The sequence below is a fragment of the Mus caroli genome, unplaced genomic scaffold (assembly GCF_978045245.1).
Source record: "Mus caroli unplaced genomic scaffold, Mus_caroli_1 scaffold_20, whole genome shotgun sequence".
NCBI classification, from domain to species: domain Eukaryota; kingdom Metazoa; phylum Chordata; class Mammalia; order Rodentia; family Muridae; genus Mus; species Mus caroli.
Window position 1 is genome coordinate 36,182,490 of NW_028227275.1, and position 24,743 is coordinate 36,207,232.

At 44.0% G+C, this 24,743-nt stretch overlaps 1 protein-coding gene across 1 annotated transcript in view; it reads left to right on the top strand.

Moving 5' to 3' along the window:
* Window positions 1–1,037: 1,037 nt before the first annotated feature.
* The window catches only part of Pgm5 (phosphoglucomutase 5), a 171,231-nt gene continuing 147,525 nt past the window's right edge, over window positions 1,038–24,743 (top strand). The window contains exon 1 of the mRNA XM_021152015.3: window positions 1,038–1,765. Coding sequence (XP_021007674.1) covers window positions 1,505–1,765 — 261 coding nt within the window. The 5' untranslated portion in view covers window positions 1,038–1,504. The remainder of the gene's footprint in view (window positions 1,766–24,743) is intronic.

Below are 24,743 nucleotides of genomic sequence, written 5' to 3' on the forward strand. Positions count from 1 at the left end.
GAAGAAGAAAGGCAACACAGGTGCTCCTGTTTCACACCAAGACTTCCGGGTGGTGCTAGTGACTCAGAGAAGGCAGAGAGGCATCCCTACGTCAGAGAGCATCCCATTTCTCTTGACTCACCTTGTAAAGGAGCTGAGCTCAGCACAGGAGCATCCAGCCTGGAGACTAGGACCAGGTTCTTATCTCTGCCCACCTAGGACCGGGGATGAAGGACGTGCCAGCAGCTGTGCTTGTGAAGCTGGCCTGCCTCCCTTTCCCTCCTTTCCCATTGTAGTGAATCTTGGGAAGCACTCTAGTCCCACACTGCGAAGCTTTCTCTGCGTTGTCCTCTATCTCTCCACACACTGTAGATGGTTGGGATCACAGCCGTGTACCAAGCTCAGTCCCCCCCACCCCCCCTTTAATTCCCTCCCTTTTCACTCCTCTCTATATGAAGATTTTCCTGGTTTTGGATTTGAGGAGGATCAGAAAGAAAGGCTTCAGGCAAGAGGGCCAAGCACAGTAGGTGGCACCTCACCTTTGTTTCAGTTGGCTTCGTTCATTCATTCCTGGTGGACATTAAGTGTGTTTTAATCGCCTACAGAAGGTATTTTATCCAGAGTTCGGTAGCGTGGACAGATGCAGTGTGAGGGGAGCTGATTTCTAAGCAGATGTGTAGGAAGGACAAGCAGGAAAAGAATAAGAAAGTATGTGTTTGTTGCAGTTACAACAACAATGAAAAGAAAAAAAATACCTCTCACCTGGAGAGATGCTACAAATGTGGATGCTGGGGTAGGTCCTGGGGACTAAAGGGGCCGACAGGGTATGATTCTGCACAACAAATGTTCCTGCTGAGTGTACACACACACACACACACACACACACACACACACACACACACACTCACTGCCCAGCCTTCAGTTTCACCTCTGGCAGAGCCTAACAATTCTCAGCTCTCCTTTCCAGGGTTATTTTTGGCTAGGGCTGTTCTCTGATGGCAATAGGTTTTAGCCCCCTCCCACCTCCCTCTCTGTCCTTACTAGGGAGAGAAACTTGCGCTTGAGCTAAGCAGACTCGGGTGTGGGGAGAGAGGGCTGTGGGCTAGGCCCCTGGCTAGCTCAGACTCCAGTGCCAGGCTGTCTTCTAGTGGAGAGTGGGCCTCTGGAGGAGCTGGAAGGCTGAGTAGGGGCACTGGACTAAAGAGTGTGGTGTGGCTGGGGACACAGGAGCTGGTCCTAGAGCCTGGCTTTGAGACACTCCCAAAGTCAGGCGATCTGGGGAAAGGAATTGAGGACAGCTGGGCGATCCTCTGGAAAAGAGCTGGGCTGCAGAAAACTATCTGAAGGTGGAGGCAGACTCCACTCTGGGACGTTGAGGGGGACAATCCGAGAGTAGCTGCGGGAGGGTGGAGAGGGGCGGGGAGGGCGCAAGGCGGAGCCGGGAGCAAGGCCAGACCGCGGGGGCCCGGGAGGGCGGCAGATCCCCGAGGCTCCCGCAGCCGCGGCAGGACCGGCCAGCGGCGTCATGGAGGGGAGCCCCATCCCGGTGCTGACGGTGCCCACGGCGCCCTATGAGGACCAGCGGCCGACCGGTGGCGGCGGGCTACGACGGCCCACAGGGCTCTTCGAGGGCCAGCGCAACTACCTGCCCAACTTCATCCAGAGTGTGCTGTCGTCCATCGACCTGCGCGACCGTCAGGGTTGCACCATGGTGGTGGGCAGCGACGGCAGGTACTTCAGCAGGACGGCCACTGAGATCGTGGTGCAGATGGCTGCAGCCAATGGGGTGAGTGACTCCCACGTCCCAGTTTGCGGATCTCCACACCCTGGCCACCTCCCTGTGCTCTTTCCAGCTTCCCACCCAGGCGCACTGGCAGCCACTAGGCACAGTGGGACACTGGCCTTAAAGAGGAGCTGCTCTTCTCAAAGCCCCTGGGCTGGAAACTTAGGCTTCTCCAGCACCTGTTGTACTTTCTGTTGTATTCGTTCTGCATCCATTTTCCACTCCATCATAGCCTTGGGTGTCCCGTATTCCTCCAAGCGGTTTATTGCCCACCTCCCTACACAGACTTTTTTTCGAGTCTGTCAATATAATCTCTCACTCCGGTATTCTTTTATTCTATTAATTATTATTATTATTATTATTGCCATAATCCTCTCTCTCCAAATCATAGCTGTCAAATTTTAACAATTATCTGCGTGGGCACACTCCAGTATTGAACCATGTGCTATTTGTCAAGACTGGGCCCCAACACTTCACTCTAGCCCAGTGGTCCTTTAGTGGTGACTTTGATTGGGACAGGAATGGTTTGGATGATTTTGGGGGCTTTGCAACCTTGGCTCTCAGTTCCCAGGAGGTCTCTAAAGGGTGTAAGTGAGACTCGCAGCAGCATTCTTAACGCCATTCCTAACGCCCCTCCAAGATGCCTTCAGCAAGATGCCTCCAGCCGGTCCTCTTCCTTCCCATCTGCATCCTCATTCCCTCTCCCTTCTCCTAAGACCTCTGCAGTTTTTTTCTGCCACCTGGATTCTTAGACTTTGAGTTTCTTTCTGTCTGCTCCCTCTTCCCTACCCTACAGACAGAAGCACCCCCTTAAATGGTAAATTCATTCTGCTCTCCCCACCCCATCCCTGCTTAGCCCCAAATCTAGCTACCCAAACTTGTGACTAGCAAACTTTAGGGGGTCTCTGAATTATCTGTAGGAAGTTTCAAAAAGTCACTTGAGCCTGGTGAACGCGATCAGATCCACACCCATGGAACTTTACCTCGAGTGCAATCTCTTGCCGATGTCCATCTTTAAAAGTGAAAGCAGGTAATTACCTGTCCTGTGGATTCTGGCCATCCCACCCCTCTCTCTGTTTTCATTTCTCCTTAGTGTTTCTTCACTAGGGCTGTTTATGCTTCATGTTCTCTACTGTGATTTTTCTCTTCTCAGTGTTTTAGGAATGGCATGGAGGAAAAGGTGTTTTGTGAGTTTTTTGTTATTGTTACTTTGTTTTTTAATACCCTAAAAGCAATCACGGGAAATGGTCCCTGGAGTTTTAGAGCAGATTCCAGACTGGTATTTATCTCTGGCTCTTCACCTGGGATTGATGAATGTTGGCTGGAGTTCTGTTGGTGAGAGATTGACAAATACTCTTTCCCTCTTGTCTGACAAAGCTATTCCTGGGCATGATGGAGGATAATGAGCCCTGGGAGCGCTGTAACACCGCTCACCCTCCTCCACACTCCAGTTTGCCAGGCGGTGAGAGGAATGTAGCCTGCCCACTATTTATTGTGGGTCGGAATAGTTATTGAAGATGGCTGTTGATATTCATCTCAAGCAATGGCTTGGACCAGTCTCCTTTTCATTTTTTTCTCACCTTCCGGGAGACCTGTTCTGGAGTGAATAGTCAGATGGTTGGCTCTAGAAAAAAAGTAGCTTGGCAGGACTAGAAAATAATGAGCAATATTGGTCCTTGTGTGATTGAAAATGGATGTGAACTCACTTGCCTTCTAACCTACAGGCTGCGTGAGGCTGAGGGGATGATGGACCTGAGTTTCTAAAGCCTTTAAAATGGATTCCTGACGGGACATTCATAACCAGGATACAAAAGTAGCAAACTAGAATGTATTCCTCTCTGAACTGGAAAGTCTGATTATCAAGTGGCCTGCCATTCCTCTATCTGAAAAAGCTTGGTTTTGATTGGAAAGTGACTGTGGTGGTTTGAATGAGAATGGCCCCCCATAGGCTCATACAGTTGAATACTTTGTCACCAGGGAGTGGAACTTTTTAAAAGGATTAGGAGGTGTGGCCTTATTGGAGGAATTGTGACACTGGGGGTGGGGGTGGGGGTGGGGTGGAGGTGGAGCTTTGAGGTTTCAAAAGCCCATGCCAGGCCCAGCCTCTCTCATCTGCTGCCTCTGGATCAGGATGTAGAATTCTTACTACTTCTCCAGCGCCATGTCTGCCTGTGTACCTCCATGCTCCTGCCATGATGATAATGGACTAAGCCTCTGAAACTGTAAGCCAGCCCCCAGTTCAGTCCTTTCTTTTATGAGAATTGCTGTGGCCATGATGTCTCTTCACAGCAATAGAACGCTGACTAAGATAATTAATTTTACAAGGAAGTTTTTTTTTTCTAAGATGTACTTGGTATTTGTTAGTATAATTGCTGGAGGAGACAAGAATTATGAAATTTCTAAACGGTGAACATATTATATATATTTTACTAGTTTACAAACTTCAAGCTGACATATTTTACACTACTGTATAACTTGGAATTTGAACATTCTAGGACAAAATTAGGAGTATAGAGCCAGAAAGATAGCTCAGCAGGTAAAGTTCCTGCTTCCAGGCTTGATAATCTGAGCTTGTTTTCTAGAACTCATGTGGTAGGAGAGAAGTGACTTTTGCAAGTTGTCCTCTGTCACATGTACATTGTGAGATGCATACATATATATATATATATATATATATATATATATACACACACACATATATATATATGCATGTGTATGCACCCACATACATATACAATAAATAAGTGTAAAAAATTAAAAATTATGGTTGGAATAGTGCCTGTCTGCACTCTTACAATACACACCACATGTGACACACATAAAGATAAATAAAATGAAGAATTTTATAATTCATGAAAATTTATACCTTGCAGAAATGTCAAGATGGGATTTATTGACAGCCATAGTCTTGACTCTAAACATTTTATAATGTTTATGCCATTGGTTTTGGATTAAATGTTTTAAATTTTCTTAAGAGAAATAGCATTTGTTTATAAATTCTTCAGTATGGATCCCTTAATAAATAAGACTCTTTCCCTACATAGTTATAACTCAACGGTTGGGTTCACTCAGTTGTTTTGAAATTATTTTATGGGTGATTTACTCAAACCAAGTTCTCCTGATCAAGGAGTAAACATTGCATTTGGTAATGTTGGTCAAGTTTTAATCTGTACAACACTCTCCCACTTGCCTGTCTGTGTGTGAGTCTGTCTATGAAGGTGACTTGTCTGAGGAGAATCAGTGAGTCTGTGTATGAAGGTGACTTGTCTGAGGAGAATCAGTGAGTCTGTGTATGAAGGTGACTTGTCTGAGGAGAATCAGTGAGTCTGTGTATGAAGGTGATTTGTCTGAGGAGAATCAGTGAGTCTGTGTATGAAGGTGACTTGTCTGAGGAGAATCAGTGACTCTGTGTATGAAGGTGACTTGTCTGAGGAGAATCAGTGACTCTGTATGAAGGTGACTTGTCTGAGGAGAATCAGTGACTCTGTCTATGAAGGTGACTTGTCTGAGAATCAGTCCAGTTACTTGCAGAATGTTTCTTCCAGGCTTTTCACATTTTCTTTAATGGCACCACTCAGCTCTTCATTCTACCCTGGTTTTCTTGTTGGAAATTAGTTCTGAAAACTTGGCTTAGCCCACTTGAGTTACTACTGTAACACAATGCCAGGGACTGGATAGTGTATAAACACCAGGACTCATTGCAAAGCAGCTCTAGAGGCTGCAGGCCCAAGGTTCAGGCTCTGGTTATTTTGGTGTCTGGTGAGGGCCCATTTTCTGGCTCACAGAGTGGTGCTTTTTTTCAGTAGCTTCACTAAGTGGGAGGGCCTAGCTAACTCTTCAGGACTCTAAATTTCAACCACAAGGACTCCATCCTCACCACCTAATCACTCCCAGAATGCCTTACCTCAACCGTCACCTTAGGCTTTCAATGTATGAATTTTGTGGGACCAGAATATTCAGCCCATTTGCAAAGTTCAGTGGATTCAGATTTAACTTACTTTCTAATGAGAGTATTTCAAAGCCTGATGTGGGGGTATAAGCCTCTGATGCCATCATTTGGGAGGCTGATGTCAACTTGGGCTATGAAGTGAGACTGTCTCAAGGAACCAAAACAAGAACAAACATAGTTAATTCAGTATATTCGTTTTTCCAGACATTTGGTTTTTCTTCTGCTCCATCCTCCCTGTCCTACAGCTGCAATCACCTTTTGGAATATCCACTTGGTCTCCTCACTATCATCCCCTCATCCCAATCCAGAAACACATCAATTAGCACTCCGGGGGTCTCTGAATTACCTGCATCTTGTGAAGCACCGCTGTGTGGTCTCAGCATTCCTGTGACAATAGAAGGACTTCGGAGTCCTGCTGGTCACTGTTCCTATACCCCACCATGTCTTCCTTGGTTTTAGTCAGTTGTGGGCTCAACTTCATATTATGTGCATATTTGGTTTCTTTTTTTCCAGAAAATATTAACAGGTTTATTTATAATTGTTATAAAGTCGAACTGTTGAGATGTGCTCACTAAAATATTTTGCTTGCATTAATGCTTTATCCTTGGCATTTATATTAAAAATTAGCATGCAAATGAAAATAAAGAAGCTGTCAGAACCTGATTCTACCCCCACCCCCATGTTTCCATTTGCACTCATACATTTAGGTACCTTTTGACCCCATGGAAAAATATCTAGCATTTAGAACTACTGATAACAGGAAGAAGAGGAAAACTTCTTTGAGAATGAAATGTTTCCCCTCACAGCGGACTCTTAAGCACCTTCCTCACCAATGCAGCGTGCTAGCTGGATATCTTTTGGCATAACTGTTGCACACTTGACATAGATAGCACACAGGTTGGTTTCTTCACAATGAACAACCAGCTATTGGCAAAGCACCAACAGCTGCACTCTGGATGCGCAGATCTGTCTTGAAGTCTTGAGCAATTTCTTGCACCAGACCCTGGAAGGGGAGCTTTCGAATCAGAAGTTCAGTGGACTTCTGATAGTGTCTGATGTCATGGCATGCCACAGTACCAGGGGCAGCCTGTTTTTTTATGAGCCATAGTATAGATACCTCCTTACCCTGCTTCTCCTTAGGCTGGAGCTCGGCAAGCAAGAGGGATTGCTGGCCTTAGACAGCAGTGGTAGCGTGGGCTGTGAACACAATTTGCAAGTTTGGTTTCTTATCAATATTTCCTCAGTGGCTTGAAATCCACTTCTGATCATCTCTTAAACTACTTCATTGGCGGTTTCAAAATAGTGTTTCTCTAATTCTCGAATTACATTAGATGGCATTCGTGTGTGTGTGTGTTGGCAGGGGCATGTATACCACACCATGTTTGGGATCAGAAGACAATTTTTTGGAGTTGGTTCTCTCCTTCCACCAGGTGGATCCTGGGGATTAAATTCAGGTTCTCAGGCTTGGCAGCAGATATGTTTACCTACTCAGGCATTTCCTCAGCCCCATGGCATGGGTGGTTTGAATGGGTTTGGCCCCATACATTCATGAATTTGAATACTTGGCCCACTGGAGGGGTAATAGTAGGAGGTGTGGCCTCACTGGAGTAGGTGTGGCTTTGTTGGAGGAAGTGTGTTACTGTGAGAGTGGGCTTTGAGGTCTCCTATGCTCAAGCTCTGCCTAGCGTGGAATTCCAGTCTCCTCCTGGCTGCCTTCAGATCAAGATGTAGAACTTTGGGCTCCTCCAGCACCACATCTGCTTGCACACTGTCATGTTTCCTGCCATGATGATACCTCTGAACCTGTAAGCCAGCCCCAGTTAAGTGTTCGCTTTTATAAGAGTGGCCTTGGCTGTGGTGTCTCTTCACAGCAATGAACGCCAACTAAGACACCTTGCTTATCACGTGAGGGTGACCTCAGGTACTCATGTTTGCAATGGAAGCACTTTACCAACTGAGCTATCTCCCCAGTCTTTAGGGAGCCTTCTTTTAGAACCCTTACATGTCCTTACAATGGAACTACTTAGTTATTCCTTCTGGAAAGGAGACACCCTGTTTCTTTCCTTCTTTTCACACTGCCAACTTTGGAGCAGGGGTTTGGGAAAATAGCCACCCCCACAACTGAAGTTTATGACAACTGAGTGTGTGTCGCTTTTGGTTTTTGGGAATGCACCAGGAAATCTTGGATTTTTATGCAGTCAATTTCACTGGATTAGTAAATAAATATAAAAAGATACGTTTTTGCTTTCTACCCTCCACTCCGTACTGGGGAAGGAAGCCAGGCTTTGGGGGATGCTGGGCAAATGTTCTACCCCTGATCAATAACTGCAGCTCTCTCAATTTTATAGTTTCCATGTTGTTATATAAAATTACTTAAAACCTTCTGGGAAGTATTTTAATTTTTTAAAAAGACACAAACAGCCCTATACCCTAGAGTGAAAGGAAAACAATGGCCATGTATAAAAAGTCAGAGACTGAACTGAGAAGCAAATAGTATTTAATCTTGTGAACAAGAGTAGTTTGGAACTAACTGGTCTTCAGACCTGTTTCTCTTTCCATCTTATTCAGAGCCTCGTCAGTAGTATTGAGTCACACACACACACATGCACATACACACACACACACACCACACATAGACACACAGACACACACACCACACAGACACAGACACACACACACAGACACACACACACCACACAGACACAGACACACACACACAGAGACACATACACACACACCACACATAGACACACAGACACACACACCACACAGACACAGACACAGACACAGACATAGACACAGACACAGACACACCACACATAGACACACAGACACACACACCACACAGACACAGACACACACACACACACACCACACATAGACACACAGACACACACACACCACACAGACACAGACACAGACACAGACACACACACACAGACACACACACACCACACAGACACAGACACACACACACACAGACACATACACACACACCACACATAGACACACAGACACAGACACAGACACACCACACATAGACACACAGACACACACACCACACAGACACAGACACAGACACACACACACACACCACACATAGACACACAGACACACACACACCACACAGACACAGACTCACACAGACACACAGACACACACACACACACACACACATAATTTAAATAGTTTAACAGCTAAATAAAGCACAGTTGCTGTAAAAATGCCTTGGTCCTTTCTGGGTGAGCAGAGCAGGAAGTGACCGAGGTCTTCCTTCTCTGGAGATGACATTCAATAGGTTTCTCTGATGGTGGAACTGTTTTGGATTCGGCACTGTCCTATGCTCTATCCAAGTGTGACAGTTGAACACTTGAAGTGTAGCTAGTGTGACCAGTGAGTTTTTTTATTTTATTCCACTTTAATGAAGTATATATGAATTATATATTTATATATAATATTACATATTATATAAAATATACAATATTGTATATTTAATAAAATATAATGAATTATGTATTTAATGAAATATGTAAATGAGTTATAGTATTTCACCTTAATGAAATAAAATTGAAACTGAAATGTCATAAGTTAGTGAATGGTAATGATGTTGGAGAGCACTGCTCTGAAGCTTAGCATTTCAAATCTGCGTGTTAAAATTAGAGTTGGTCTGGTCTACCCCAGAGTATCTGCAGGTTAAATGTGGGTTATCGTGTTGGGGTCCCTGCAAGTGTCAGAGCCGGCAAGAGGATGACCTGTGCTAAGTGAAGAATGACATGCAGGCCAGGAACACTTTAGCAGAAGTTGGGTCAAAACTTCCAGAGCCTGACTTTACAGTTTATTTTTCTTACACACTGAAGCACAGTAAAACTTGGGGAGAAATCTCCATGAGCCAGTTATCACAACAGAGCTTCAGGGACAGCTACGTGGAAACCCCTTTGCAATGTACACCTCTGCAGCAAAGCACCTCTGCCCGTTACAAGAAAATTACTTCTGTTGACTGATGATAAACAGAGCTCAGGGTAAGGGCCTACGGAGGAAGGATTTATAATAAGCATCAAGATAGATTCTGTTGATGGAGAATGCGAAGCACATGGGACCTCTTTTATAATGATTGGTTCTACTCACTGAGAGACCTAAGCAATGCTCAGGATTTTGTGGGGGTCCAGGTAGAGTCTGGCTCCATAGAATAACAAAAGATCACCAGGTTGTTAGACAACATCCATTCTACCCTTCAGAGTAACCACGCATCAGTCATTGTACTTTTCCTGAAGAATAAAAATTTCTACATGTTTAATAATTCTGGTTCTTGGAGTTGGAGAGATGGCTTAGCGGTTAAGAGCACTGGTTGCTCTTTGAGAGGTCCTGAGTTCAATATCTCTCACCTGCATTGCAACTCAACAATCCAATGCCCATTTCTGGTTTTCAGGCATCCATGCAGACAAAGCACCTGTATCCATAAAAAAGAAAACAGAAAAATCTTAAATCAAAACCAAAAACGAACAAAGAAAAAAAAAAGCTAACTCTGGTTCCTTCAATGCTTTACATCATCAAATATCCAAGGACATACTTGGAAAGTCCAAATATGATTTCTGCGTGTGATGACCTTGGAGGTGACAGGATGGTAGAAATGGCCTTGGGTCAGCAGCTGGAAGGCAGAACTTGCTTGCTTGCTCTGTCACTCAGATTGCAGACGGGACACGCTAGCCTTTTGGTATGCCTAGAAGCCAGCGGTCTTCAAATTGGCTTCAGATCCCTGCTTTACCCTGAGAGTTCAATGAAACCTTGTTTCAGAATGCACTTTAAGCCACCACATTGGTCAGTTTTCATTGTTGTGACGAACGCCTAATTTATGGTGTTAGGGATAAAGATCTAATTTATCCCAGCATTTCTAGGGTGTCAATTTGTGGTCGGTTTGCTGTGGGTCCATGACAGGAACACATGGCTAAGCAAAGTTGTCCCCCCAACCTCTGTGGTGGTCAGAAAATGTAGTGGTATAGGAAGGAACCAGGGATAGGGTATGTATTTCTAAGCATGCTCTTCCAAATAGGCCCTACCTACCTTGCCTTTACATTATGACTCCATCAAGGTCTTAATCCTGAGTCCTGAATAGGTGAAAACCTCAGGACTGAATCGCTTCTCCCAAAGTCCATGAACCCACAGCTAATTTCCTTATTATGTGAGCCTTTGGGAGGCATCTTGGTTTCAAATCATAATACATTTTAGCATAAAGAAAGAAAAAGTATTGTTGTGGCCAACTGAATGTATCTTAGATAATTACGATTTAACCATATGTATTGAACAAAGCCTGTCATGGGTCCCTTGACAAAAACTTTGCAGCTCTGTTGTACATTTCAGCCAAGAGAAAATCCATTTGCTGGTGACATATAAACTAACTGTACTGACAACGTGGGGACCAGCAATGATAAACAAAGGGTGTAGTTTATGCAAGAGATTGGAAGGGCTGGCCGCATCAGTGAAATCTTTTGGAGGCAGGTTGAGTCAGCTGAGGATTTAGGACTGTCCCCCCCAAGGCAGGTGCTCCCACAGATTGTAAGATCCCAATTTGCCCACGAAAAGCTGGTTAGTCAGAGAGAGAGAGAGAGAGAGAGAGAGAGAGAGAGAGAGAGAGAGAGAGAGAGAGAGAATACTTGTTTTAGCATGTGTTAAAACTATCTGGGGAGTGGATCTTGGCACGGTTCCAAAGCAGAGTGACACAGACTAGAAGTTGGAACAAAGGTGGTGGTGGCATGCGGAGGAGGAAGTAGGAGTTGCACCCCACACTTCAAGGCGTAGGGCCTCTTTCCTGCATTAGATCTGAAAATCTAAGGTTGGGTGACCCAGGATCTTGCCTCTAGAGGAAGACTGTGCCGTGTTTTCAGCTAGTGTTCCGTTATAGAACTGGTGGACAGAACAAGCTCCTGTAGTGCTTGTTAGCACAGACATTAGGGGAAGCAGGCTCATGGCGCAACGCAGGAGAAACCCCAGAGGAACCTTCCACAACCTTGCCTCACTGCCCTTTCCGGATCTTCGTACCTGAGTGTGTTATAGGCAAATGTCCTGGGAGCAGCAACACACTTCAGGAGCCCTTGGATGTCCCTTCCCTGTGTGACCCATGCATGGTTGACACTTTCAACCTCTAGTGTCCTTACTCTCTGTTTCTGGGGGAGTTAAAGGAACGGGAGAGTTTGAGAACAGCTGGGCCCTCCCAGTTGCTGGGAGGTTATTTTAAGCTTTGGTTAATATATCCAGAGACCCAGATGGTGTTTTCAACCAAGCTGCTTTATTAGATCTCGTGATAAAATATAATAGTGTTTATTGAAAAGGCAGACACGCGTCCACAACATTATGTGTAAAACTTGCCCCGAGAAACATTTCTGATCAAAGGTCTGTTTTGATGGAGTCCTTTGTGAACCCTGCAAGTTTGCTAATTTCTTTACAGACCTGAAGATTAGGCCTTGGGGTCAACTTTTGGAGCAGCTCAAACACAGGTATTGAATCATCAACATTAACTCTGATTTTAGGGCCCTGCCCATTGGTAGAGCACAGCAATATGAAGTATGAAAGAGAATTTTAATGAGATTACTTGGGAATAATATGCAGGAAAAAATGGATCTGGCTATCCCAGGGATATAAAAATGAACGTAGAGAGCCAGGGCTTCAGTGTCAGCATCAGCCAATAGCCTTATGGGTAGATCTTTATCGCTCAAGCCTGGCCAGTGGGCTTACACTGCTGTGCTTACACCCCAAAGGGGCCATTTAAATCATTTCATCTGATTTTTACTCTGCTATTTATGAGTAAATGCATCCCTATAATAGGCACAAAACTTTTAAAAGTTAAAGCTCATATTTTCTGGGTCTTTCAATATCATGTACCTCTTATGGTTTCTAGTGACGTCACCTTTTGGAGCAATATCTATATTTGTACAAAGAGAAAATAATTCAGGAACACTCAACCATCAAAGAGGATCTTTCCCTTGGCCTGGAGTCACAGAGGTTTTGACTTTTCCCTTTCCAAGTCTTTCCTAAGAAACGTTTTGTGCAAACATAATATTGTTATTGCTTTTCTTATTGTTCTCCTCCAGCAAGAGTCCTGATTTCTAGCTAGTGCTATCTAGAGCTATATTTAGGATTTCCAAAGGAAAAAGGAAAAAGGAAAAAAAAATCTGAAAGCAGAGGTACAAAGTTTAGTTTATTCAGTAAAGGATCTCCAAATGTACCGAGAGGAAAAATTTAAAACCAATGGCTCATGTCTCCAATATAGAAGTACTCTTCCAAATCAAGAAGAAAATTCAAACAACTTAATACAAAAGTTGTCACCAACAAGTGCACAAAGAAGGCAATTAACCTTACCGTAACCAGATAAATCTAAATAAAGAGAATAGCTATGTTAAGAGCATTGAAAATGCTCAAGAGTTGGTACAGCTGGGGGAAGTCGTCATGTTTATTACATATTGTTGGGGAGCATTAATAGACACAACTATTAAGTTAGCTGGGCAGTAAATATCTTAACTAATAAAGTCTTTAAAAAAATAACAGTCTCTGCTCTCCATTTTTATGAACCAACCCTGAGGCTGTGTGACTTCCCCTGGTCATTCAGGTCACAAGCTACAGCATTGCAGATAAAATCCAGACCTTTTCCTGTTTTTACTGTGTTTCATGAAAGGCTGTGTGCTGCTGTTGGCATGTTAGTTTTGTTGTGTGTTTGGTTGGTTGGATGGTTAAGTTTCTGGTTACTGAGATAGAGGGTAGTTTGTGTTGCCCAGGCTAGCCCTGTAAGCTCATATGATCCTTTAGCCTATTTCTCCTGTGCCTGGTTAGTAATATCTTTAAAATGAAATCAATGAATATAGCTACATGATATAATATATGACTGCTTTAACTAGAAAGTGTGTAACATAGAATGCAAAACGGCACTTCTCCTCGCCCTACCACAGCACACACAGATATATGCCCACTGTAACTGTTTAGAGTCCATCCGTACTTGCTGATCTTCTATACAAAACAATGGGATCCTGCTTCCCCTGTGAATATTTCTCCAGTTAGCAAGCTGCCACGCACACATTTCTGGTACCAAATATCATCCCACTTCCTCTGCTTTCAGATTTTAATAGCGTCATAGTTATCACCATGTCATAAGTCATTCGCCACTTCTCTGTTACGTTATGGAATGCATAGATTGCTTTCTAGTGTTCTCTTAGCAAAGTGCCGCAGTGAGCATTGGTGAACACGGGCTTTCACAAGTGGACTTAAACATCTACAGCACTGACTCTTAGATGAACACACTCCTGGGCTACTTGCCTCCATAGTTTCTAAGGTGCTTGGTGGCTTAATGTAATAGATTATTAAGAATTATTATTTTTGAATACTCATATAACACAAGCAAAAATATTTTGCTTTGATGAAAAGGAGGCAGAATGTGATTTTTTAACTGTGGTTTTTCTGACCAGAGGCTCCTGAGTTGATCTGCTGACTACAGTTGCTTCCTATGGCTTCCTCTTGACTTTTGGCGTTTCTCCAGGCTGCTGGCAAGCTGGGTGGCAACTGCCGCAGATACCATCCTTCCCTGGCCAGCTGTGCCCACACACACATGCACTCCTCTCAATGATCCTTGAGTGCCCGCAGTTGTTCCCCCAAAGACTGACTCAACTCAAAGGACTTTCCTGATCCAGTCTCTGTGTTGTGTCTCCTGAAGGGAGCAAGCTGGGTCCACACCATGCTTTTCCACATTTAACCTTCCTGCCCACTCAGCCTTTGTGAAGACATGAATCCAGGCCTGACCCCACTGCCCTTTCCTGAAGCCAGACCTTAATCTGATCATTTATTGAGGTTCTTTTTGACCTAATGGACTGGGCCACGTGAGAGATTATTGAGAGACACAGGCCCAGCAGAGACTGGAGACTCCACGCTAATCTAGCTAATCAGCCGAGGAGTCTGAAACTGCACAGCTGTGGGGGCTCACCTCGCTTTCAAGCACTTGGTTAAAATATTTGTGAGGGGCTTGTGCCTGAAGCTCTGCTCAGTGTCTGGTGAGGAGGCACGCTGTTCTTTGGGAGGGAGCTCTCAAATAAATGAACAGTGACAGATGCAGACACGGAAGGTCTAGAACGGCTGTCGTAAATAACAGTAAACTGTTTAATCTTGCTGAGTTGTAAATCTGATTGCAGAGGTCTTTAGTTCACCAGTGCAGTGGAACATAGGATGAAGGGTGGGGCCCCTTAGGAAATGGGCAGTTACTATTTCCCAATTGGACAGAAACTGGCCTGAGGAGATTCATTTTTTAAAAAACACACACACATACATGAATTTTAATTGGCTGTAATAAGTACTCAGAGAAAATTTACAACTTTAAAGAGATTTTTAAAATCCTATGTGAAATACTTTACATAAAATCTACCTATAAAATGGGTGTGGATATACATGTGTGCATTCTGTCTACTGTATCAAGTAGCATGTGCCTAGGGCCCACTCTCCCTACCCCCACAAAGCTGTATATTTTCCTTGAATATGCTGAAGAGGAGTCTTCATTTCGTTTTCTGTTATCGTATAAGCTGCCATGACTAGAACAACTTAAAGGAGAAAGGGTTCATTGTATCTCAGAGGTCAAAAGACAGAGCTCATCTCGGCAGGGCAATCCTGGCAGTGAGAGCTTGAAACAGCTGGCCACACTGCATTCCTGGAGACCAGGCAACAGACAGATCAATGTATGCCAGCGGGCCTCAGCTTCTCTCTTCTCCACTTTATACAGTCCTGGATTCTCTGCCGAAGGAACAGCCTGATCCAGTTAGGGGAAGGACTGAAGGAGCTGAAGGGGATTGCAACCCCATAGGAAGAACAACAATATTCACCAACCTGACCTGCCTGAGCTCCCAGAGACTAAACCACCAACCAATGAGTACACATGGAGGGATCCATGGCTTCAGCGGCATATGTAGCAGAGGACGGCCTTAACTGGCATCAATGGGAGGAGAGGCCCTTGGTCCTGTGGAGGCTCGATTCCCCAGAGTAGGGGAATGCTAGGGCAGTGAGGCAGGAGTGGGTGGGGGAGCACCCTCATAGAAGCAGGGGGAGGAGGTTAGGATAAGGGGTTGTGGAAGGGAAACCTAGAAGGGGGATAACATATGAAATGTAAATAAGTAAAATAACCAATAAAAATAATAAAAATGATGAACCTTAATGTAAACAAGACAATCTCCCCTCTCAGGCAAGCCCAGAGGCCTCTCTCTAAGTGATTCTAGAATCTATCAACTTGGCAAGAAACTTGAGGCAAAACACTTTAATATTCATCAATAATAGTCCATTTAAGTAACGGAAGATAATACACCCTTTACAATTATATTGAGAAGATTGTTCAGTGCCATAAAAAGATAGGATTACCCAGAAAGACACATGCCGTGTGTCCTCCCTAAATGTAGCTTCGAGTCTTTAGAGTTGTGGGTTTGACTTTGAGGGTTTTTTTGTTTGTTGTTTTGTTTTTTGTTTTTTGTTCTTTTGGTTTTTCAAGACAGGGTTTCTCTGTGTAGCCCTGGCTGTCCTGGAACTCACTCTGTAGACCAGGCTGGCCTCGAACTCAGAAATCCGCCTGCATCTGCCTCCCGAGTGCTGGGATTAAAGGCTTGCGCCACCACGCCCGACCTGACTTTGAGTTTTTATAGAAGCGGGGAAAGTAAAAAGGGCAAAAGGGTAGGGGAGTGGGAGAGAGATTTTAAGGGAGAGATGGTATGGAGGGGGAAGGGTATAATGGGTGGGGGTAAAGTGAAAGGGGGGTGAGGATGGGAAAACAGATGGAGATGAGATTACTAGCACTGAGAATGTTTGAGAAACCTACGATTTACAAACTGTAAGTTCACACACACACACACACACCACATAGGAGGAGGAGGGAGGGAGAGAGACAGAGACAGAGAGACAGACAGACAGACACACACACACACACACCACATAGGAGGAGGAGGGAGGGAGAGAGAGACAGACAGACAGACAGACAGACAGACAGACACACACACACACACACAGATTAAGCATCAATCCCTTTTGTAACAGTGTGTGAAGATAACTGAGACAGGCAGAGACCAAGGCTGTGCCTGCGAATGTTGACCATAATTGTCGTAGGTGCTAGGATTACAGATGATTTTTATTTTGTTACTATGTACTTCATACTGACAAAGGAGAAGAGTATTTCAAGTTAGTGCCTGATGATAGCGACACATTCATTCATTCATTCAGTGTTAGGAAATGTCACCAGCTAGAGAAAGGGAGTGGGATATGCTGAGGGATGGTCGGTGCTGGCACTGTGACCTGCAGATGAGCTACGTTACTTTTTTTTTCTCTCATCATGTGATCTTGTAGATTCTTTAGATATAAAAGCTGAGGTGCAAAGGGGCTCAGGATCTTACCCAGAGTCACGGAGGCAGGGGAGTGAAGTCTTGGTTGGCTCTGGGATTCCCTTCTGCCTTCTTTACTAGGAAGCAACAACAGACATTGGTGATTTTTATCCTTTGTCTACGGAGATGATTTACCTCAGAGAATGTTAGCAATTTACTGAGTCGGGCTCAAGGATAAGGCTACTGAGCATTCTCTGAGCACGTAACTACCTGATTGCTAGCAGGGACATAACTTCCCATTTTTACTCCAGTTTGCAGCTGAAGGCAATTAGAGTTCGTGATCTCGGTGAGATTTTCATAGTGGGCTGATTAAACAACATAGTGGGGGCCACACTGCTATATGCCTGCGAGTTTTCTTCACATGTTCAGACACTAGGAGTTGCATGAGGAGTCTGTGTTGGTTTGGTTCAAATGTACCCTCAAACCTCTTTCCAGCTCCAGAGTGTATGCGATGTCTTCCAAGGGTCCAGGAAGCCGGGATGCATCCGCTTGTTCCCATCTGGTCCCCATGTAAGAAAGCACATAGCTGACAATTATCCATCTGCAAATGGAGAAGTCCCTTGATGTTTGGGTAACCACATCCATGCCTTGCCTCGAGTCTGTTATTTCTCTAAATTCCACTGAGCCATCCATCTCCTTATTCACCAAGCGCTCCTTAAGGGCTAGCATGGCTCTCTGACAGCTGGGACTTAAAGACTGAGGGCTTAGTATTCCTGTTAATGGCAGCTTGGCTTGGGGCTTTCTGTGTGTGTGTTAAACAAAGAAGACAGGAAACAGGCGTCTTTGTATACATTACTAGCTACAGTACCTCATGGGGGGGGGGGGACACTGTGGCATCTGTGTGGCCCTGCAGAACACTCTGTGGGGCATGAAGGAAATGTCTGTTTATTGCTCTCTTCACTTTCCCTGATTGATTTCTGGGATATAGCCCATTAAGCCATGTGATTCCATTCTAGGGCAGTGAACCAGGGAGTGGGAGACACCGAAAGTGCCACACTTCTCTCCCTTTTTAACAAATGTCTTACTTAAAGCTGAAGGAGACTTACACTGGAGTGTTTTTCTCGAGAGAGTTCACACATATGACCAATCTGGTTTTCTTTAGCCTGTGTTATCGGGGAACCCACTCAGCGTCTGGGTTCTGTATCTACTCGGACTATTAAGGCTTAGGGTTGAAATGGCACGTCTCTGCTCTCAAGGATTTTAGTTGGAGCTAGTTAGAAAATGAACTTATACTAAATCTAATTTAGGAGAACAGTTGTTAGCGTTCTAGAAGAAAATAAGAGCATGAAGAAAATCATAAGTTAGTTGTGGGCAAATGATATAAAGAAATGGAAGTGATTAGGAAAGGCTTTATATCATATTGATTACATCTTAGGACCAATGGAAGGCGCCTTTCTTCCCTCATCTCTAGCCATGTCCCTCCTTGGGTGAAGACAATAGCAAGATAAACAAGTGATATTTGTTTGGTGAGTGGCTTGGTGTCCTTAGGAGAACAAACACAAAGCAGCGTGAGGGGTCACCACCATGTCCCCTTCCTCTAAGCATCTCAAGTCCTGGCAGCGTGGGAGCCAGTCGACCCATCTCTCTCCTTACTCTGAATCTGGGGAGACATGTGCCCCATGTACACAGCTGAAGAGTCCTGTGTGTCTGCCTGGCTGCCTCCTGTGCTGTGAAACTTAAGGAACTAGGACTGGTCTGACCTTCTGTCCTGGTAGGAGCTGAAGTAGTGGCAATAAGGTTCCTTCGGGGGAGTCTGGTTCTGCTGGACTGGGTGGGATCATTCTTAGATCCAGCCAAAGCCACGCAGTGAGAGGTTCAGGGTAGGGACTTAGGGATACCCTAGTTTTCCCTCCCCAGTTGAGTCTCGGTTTTACTCAGATACACAAGGCAGATGTTGCCCTTCAGTGCTGGACTCAAAAGCAAAGCCAGTCAGGTAAGCAGACCATAGTTTCTTTGCTGTCTGCGACTTTGACAGAGGGTGGTCTTTCTAGGGCTTTCCCAGAAAGTGAAACAGAGGGTTAAAGGGGAATCTGCTATCTAGAAAAAAAATAATTTTAATAAGTGCAGGGTTTAGGGAAGACATTAGTATTATATTGGGTCATGCCTAATTTCAAAAGTGTTTTTCCTTACAGAACCTAAAGTGAACAATTTCGGCTTCGCAGATAAAGACACTAAGCTCACAGAAGTTAAATGGTACATCCTGCCTCCTGCTCCCCAAACTTGACACAAGCTAGAAGCATCTGGGAAGTGAGGCTTCAGTGGATAAGATAACTCCATCATATTTACCCATGGGCATGTCTGAGAGGGCCCAACCCATTTGGGTGATACCAACCCTGAGCAGGTGGTCGTCTATGGTTTAAGAAAGAAGACAGGGTGGGGGTAGAGGGGTGTCTCAGTAGTTAAGAGCACTGGCTGCTCTTCCAGAGGTCCTGAGTTCAATTCCCAGCAACCACATGGCGGCTCACAACCATCTGTAATGGGATCTAATGCCCTCTTCTGGTGTGTCTGAAGAGAGCATCAGTGTATTTATATAAATAAAATAAGCAAATTAATTTAAAATAAGAAGACTGAACAAGTCATAGGAAGAAAGACAGTAAGCGCTGTTCATTCTTCCATGATTTTTCCTTCAGCTCAGGCACCCAGGTTCCTGTCTTGAGTCCCTATCCTGACTTTTTTCAATGATGCCATATAAATTATAATATGACATAAATAATTTTCTTCCCAAGTTGCTTTTGTTCACGGATGTTTCATCACAGCAGCAGAGACAGAACTAAGACATGGTACAAGATTCACATGTAGCTTCAAATTGGGTGCCTTCCCTTTAGTCCATAAGCCTTAAATGTGCACTTATCTTAACAATTGTTAGATGCTGAAAGCCATGACGTGTCCAATGATGCTCGTCTTGGCTTAACTGAGAGAGGGAAGGTTAACAGAAGAGGAAACAACATAGACATGCAGAGGAGAAGATGATGTGAAGACAGAGTCATGGGTAGATACCAGAATCCAGAGAGGTGCTGGAGGCCCCTCTCCAGGCGCCATCTGAGGATGCGTGTCTTTGGGGGCACCTTGGTTTTGTGCTTCAGGGTCTTCAGAACGCCAAGAAGCCAACATGCTCTTGATTTAGCCACTATGTTGTTGATAGTTTGTTGTGGCAGCCGTAGAAAAGGGTACTGATTTTATATTCGTTTGCAGATTTTGTATTAATTTGTTAAGTCTACCATAACAAATGACCCACTTAGCTCAAACAACAGCAACTTATTTTCTCACAGATCTGGAGCCCAGAAGTTGAAAGGAAGGCATTGGCAGGGCCGTGCTCCCTGGAGACTCTCTGGAAGGCTCTGTTCCATGGCTCTTCTAGCTTCTGGTGGTGGCTGGCATTCTTTGGCTTCCTGGGCTTGTGGCCACATTGCTCAGCCACAGCCATCTTAGCCTCTGTCTTCACCTCCTCTCTCTGTGTGTCTTTCCTTCTGTATGTCCATGTTAATACAAAGTGCTGACCTTCCATGATGGAACTGACCCAAATGAATCAACCTGCTACCTGGCTCATCCATCCCAGGGGAATGCAGCTTGGGGTTGATTTCTACTGTCAGCAGATTGGACACTTAGCAGGGAACAAGGGCAGATCAGCCTAGCTGAACCGAAACCATGCCTCCGAGTTAATGAATAACCTCTTTACCACGGTGGTCACTTTGCTCATGAGCTCTTGGACAATGTTAGGAGTGGGTAGGGAAAGAGACTCCTGGGCACTCACAGACTGGGCCATCATATCTTGTTTATTGTGTTGTTTAGTTTTGGTCAACTTGCCACAAAGTAGGCTCACCTAGGAAGAAGGGATGTCAGGAGAAGAATTGGTGGGGTCATCTGTGGAGGCATTTTCCTGATTGCTAATTGATGTAGGGAAGGCTAGCCTACTAAGGGCAGCGCCATTCCTTAGCAGGTGGGCCTGTGCTGTGTAATAAAGGCTGTGGAGCAGTGAAGGAGAAGCAGTAAGCAGCAGTTCTCCAAGGCTTCTTCATCTCCTGACTCCAGGTTCCTGGCTTGAGTACCTCCCTGACTTTCTTCAGTGGAGAAATGTTCCTAGGAGTTGTAAGCCGAAATACACTCTTTCCTCCTTAAGTTGATTTTGGTCATGGTTTTATTCCAGAAACAGAAACCTAAGTAGGACGAAGCCTACTTCTTGCTCACTTCTAGTGCTCTTCACTCTCCTATGACCCTCTACTGAATTTTTGTGGACTGCTAACTATGTTTGCCACAGTTGGGCAATTAAGAATTAATTACTTTTTAATGGCTAAGTAGTATTTCATGATGTTCCCCCCCCCACTATACTCTGTCTAGCTGACTCTTTGTTATTGGACAAGATCATTTTAAAATTTTCATTTTAAGTAAACACACTATAAGACATGTCTACATGTATATACCATTTTCAATTTTATTAACTTATTCATTAACTAATTCATTATTGTGCCAGGGATAGAATTCACGACTTCATGAAGTATAGTAGGCAAGTGCCCGGCTAGTGAACTCTATCTCAGCCTCCTGTCTACCAGTTAAGAATGTATTTCTTTAAGGATCAATATAGATGATGGGGCAGACAAACACTTATGAATACAAGTCACTATCACTTTATAGTGACAAACTGAACAACTTTCTTTATTTCTACAGCCTCTACCAGGAAATGATTCGCCCCTGACAGCCTTCTCCTGGTCTTTAGCCTCGCTCCCTCACCCCCACCCCCACTTGCATTGGCTTTTAGTCATTGTACACAGTCTTGGTTCCACAGAAACAGTTTCTTTCAAGTATGTTGTATACTTTGATATGGAGCATCTCTACATCTCTCCCTCCATTACCCTGCCAGTCTCCTTCCTCCCTCAGTTTTTATGCTTTCATGTCATTCATACACATACACACACATACACACAAACATACATACATGCACACATACATACAAACACACACAAATTCACATACTCACACATACTCAGTCAAACATATTCTCACACTAACTAATACATATATACACTCTGTCACACACACATACACACACACAAACATACACACACACACACATATTCACCAAACACACACATGGTCTTATGCATGTTTTTAAGATCTAGAATCCACACAGAGCGTTATCTTACTAAATTTGGACTTATTTTGCCCAATGGAATTACCTCCAGTCACATCTGTTTTTCAGCAAAGAACACAACTTCATTCTTCTTTATGCATTTATAGCTATAAACTTTCTTCTTAAAAGGTCTTTTATCATATACCACAGGTTCTGGTATGTTGGGTTGCTTTGGTTTGAGGAATTTTTAAATTTTCCTTGTAATTTCCTTGATGATTGCTTAGTGGTGTGTTGTTTGATCTCTGAGTTTGTACATTCCATGATCTTTTGCTGTTGAGATCTAGTGCATTTCATTGTGATCAGATAGAAGAATTTACTTCAGATTTCTTATATTCATTAAGCCTTGCTTTGAATCCTAAAGTGCAGCCTTCTTTGGGTAAGTCTCCAGGGCCTGCAGAGCAGAATGTAGATTCTGGAGTATTTGGCTGGACTATTCCATAGAAGTCTACTAGTTCTATTTGACCCCTGTGACTTAACTCTGATATTTCCTTATTGATCTTTTCGGGGGGTCTGGGTGAGAGTGTCATTTTTGGTTAGAGTGGCATATTAAAGCCACCCACCATCGCTGTATTGAGGTTGGTCTGTGCTATTACATCAAGAATAATTTGTATTTATGTAATGAAATTGAGTACGCCAATGTTTCGTGTGTATCATTTCTTTAACTGTAACTTTTGTCATGTTGATTGTCCCATTCATCATTATGCAGGGAACCTTTTTGATTTCTTCCAGTTAATTTTAGCTTCAAGTCTATGTTGTCAATATTAGTATGGCCACGCCTGCTTGCTTTCTAGTTCCATTTGCTTGGGATGTCTCTTTACCATTTGTTCACTCTAAGATTGTGTCTGTCTTTGCTAGCAAGTTTGTGTTTTGCTTGTAAAAACCAAATATCAAATGGGTTCTGTTTGTTTGTTTTTTCCTTTGAGGTAGGGTTTCATTATGCTTCCCTGTCTTTATATAGAGTATCCTGGCCTCAAATTCACAGAGATCCTCTTCTTGCTACCTCCTGACTCCTGACAGTAAAAGCATTGATTCACCATGACCATCTTGTCCCCCAGTGTCTTTTGAATGGAGAATTAAGAGTACTTCTGAGTTATTGCTGAAAAATATGGATTGATTCTTAAACTTTTGCTGTGTTTGCAGTATCGAGTATGCCCTAAGTCCTCATTCACTTCCTGCTCTACTGTGGTTTATTCTTTCCTGGGGTCTCATGGTATGCTTATCTGCCACGTTAGTGTGTAAGACTCCTTATCTGCCACGTTAGTGTGTAAGACTCCTTCATCTGCCACGTTAGTGTGTAAGACTCCTTCACCTGTCATGTTAGTGTGTAAGATTCCTTCATCTGTCACGTTAGTGTGTAAGACTCTTTCATCTGCCACGTTAGTGTGTAAGACTCCTTCACCTGTCATGTTAGTGTGTAAGACTCTTTCACCTGTCACGTTAGTGTGTAAGACTCCTTCACCTGTCACATTAATGTGTAAGACTCCTTCACCTGCCACGTTAGTGTGTAAGACTCCTTCACCTGCCACGTTAGTGTGTAAGACTCCTTCACCTGCCACGTTAGTGTGTAAGACTCCTTCACCTGTCACGTTAGTGTGTAAGACTCCTTCACCTGTCACGTTAGTGTGTAAGACTCCTTCACCTGTCACGTTAGTGTGTAAGACTCTTTCACCTGTCACGTTAGTGTGTAAGACTCCGTCACCTGTCACGTTAGTGTGTAAGACTCCTTCATTTGTCACTTTAGTGTGTAAGACTCCTTCAAGTGTCCTATGTTTCTTCGAGTTCCCAGAGCACGCAGAGAGGGAGGGGCCTTTGCCTGTAGAGCTGTTAAGTTCCTGACTCAGTGGGGGAGGGCTTTTAAGTTTATTTATTCATTTAAAAATTGATCAGGTATATTAATTATATGCAATATGTATTTAGTGATGACATTTCACACACATATATAATATATTTTGATTATATGCACCACTCTCCATGAACTTCTTGCCACTGTGCTGGTCCAGTGTGGGGAAGAGAAAGTTTCCTAAACCCATCCTCTGCCAGTGCAGCTGCCTTGGATGTAGCTTTGATCTCTTTGTCTCAGTGCTCTAAAGTATTCTAGTACTGAACACAGTGCGAGTTTTATAAGAATCTCTCTTTGTCCTAAACTGTATTTCCAAACCCTGCTGTGGCCCTCACTAGCACCATGAGGAGAGCACACTCAGATGTGGCTGAGCTGTCTACAATGCACTCTGGACTTATTCACCTGCTCTGCTTTCCAAAGTTTTACTTCTCTACTTAGACTAGTGTTTTTCTTCTTTCACCCCTTTCGTAGCATAGCTGATGTCCAAGTCTCCTGACTCCCACCAGGACAGTCTGGCCATTCATTTCTATTGTCATAAAATTTCCTGACAAAAACAACTTATAGTTTCAGGCTACACTCCATCACTGTGAGGAAGTCAAGCCAGAAACTTCAGTCATATCCTACCCACAGTCAAGGACACAGAGGAATGAATCCATATATGCTTTCTTGCTTCCGCTTACCTTGGT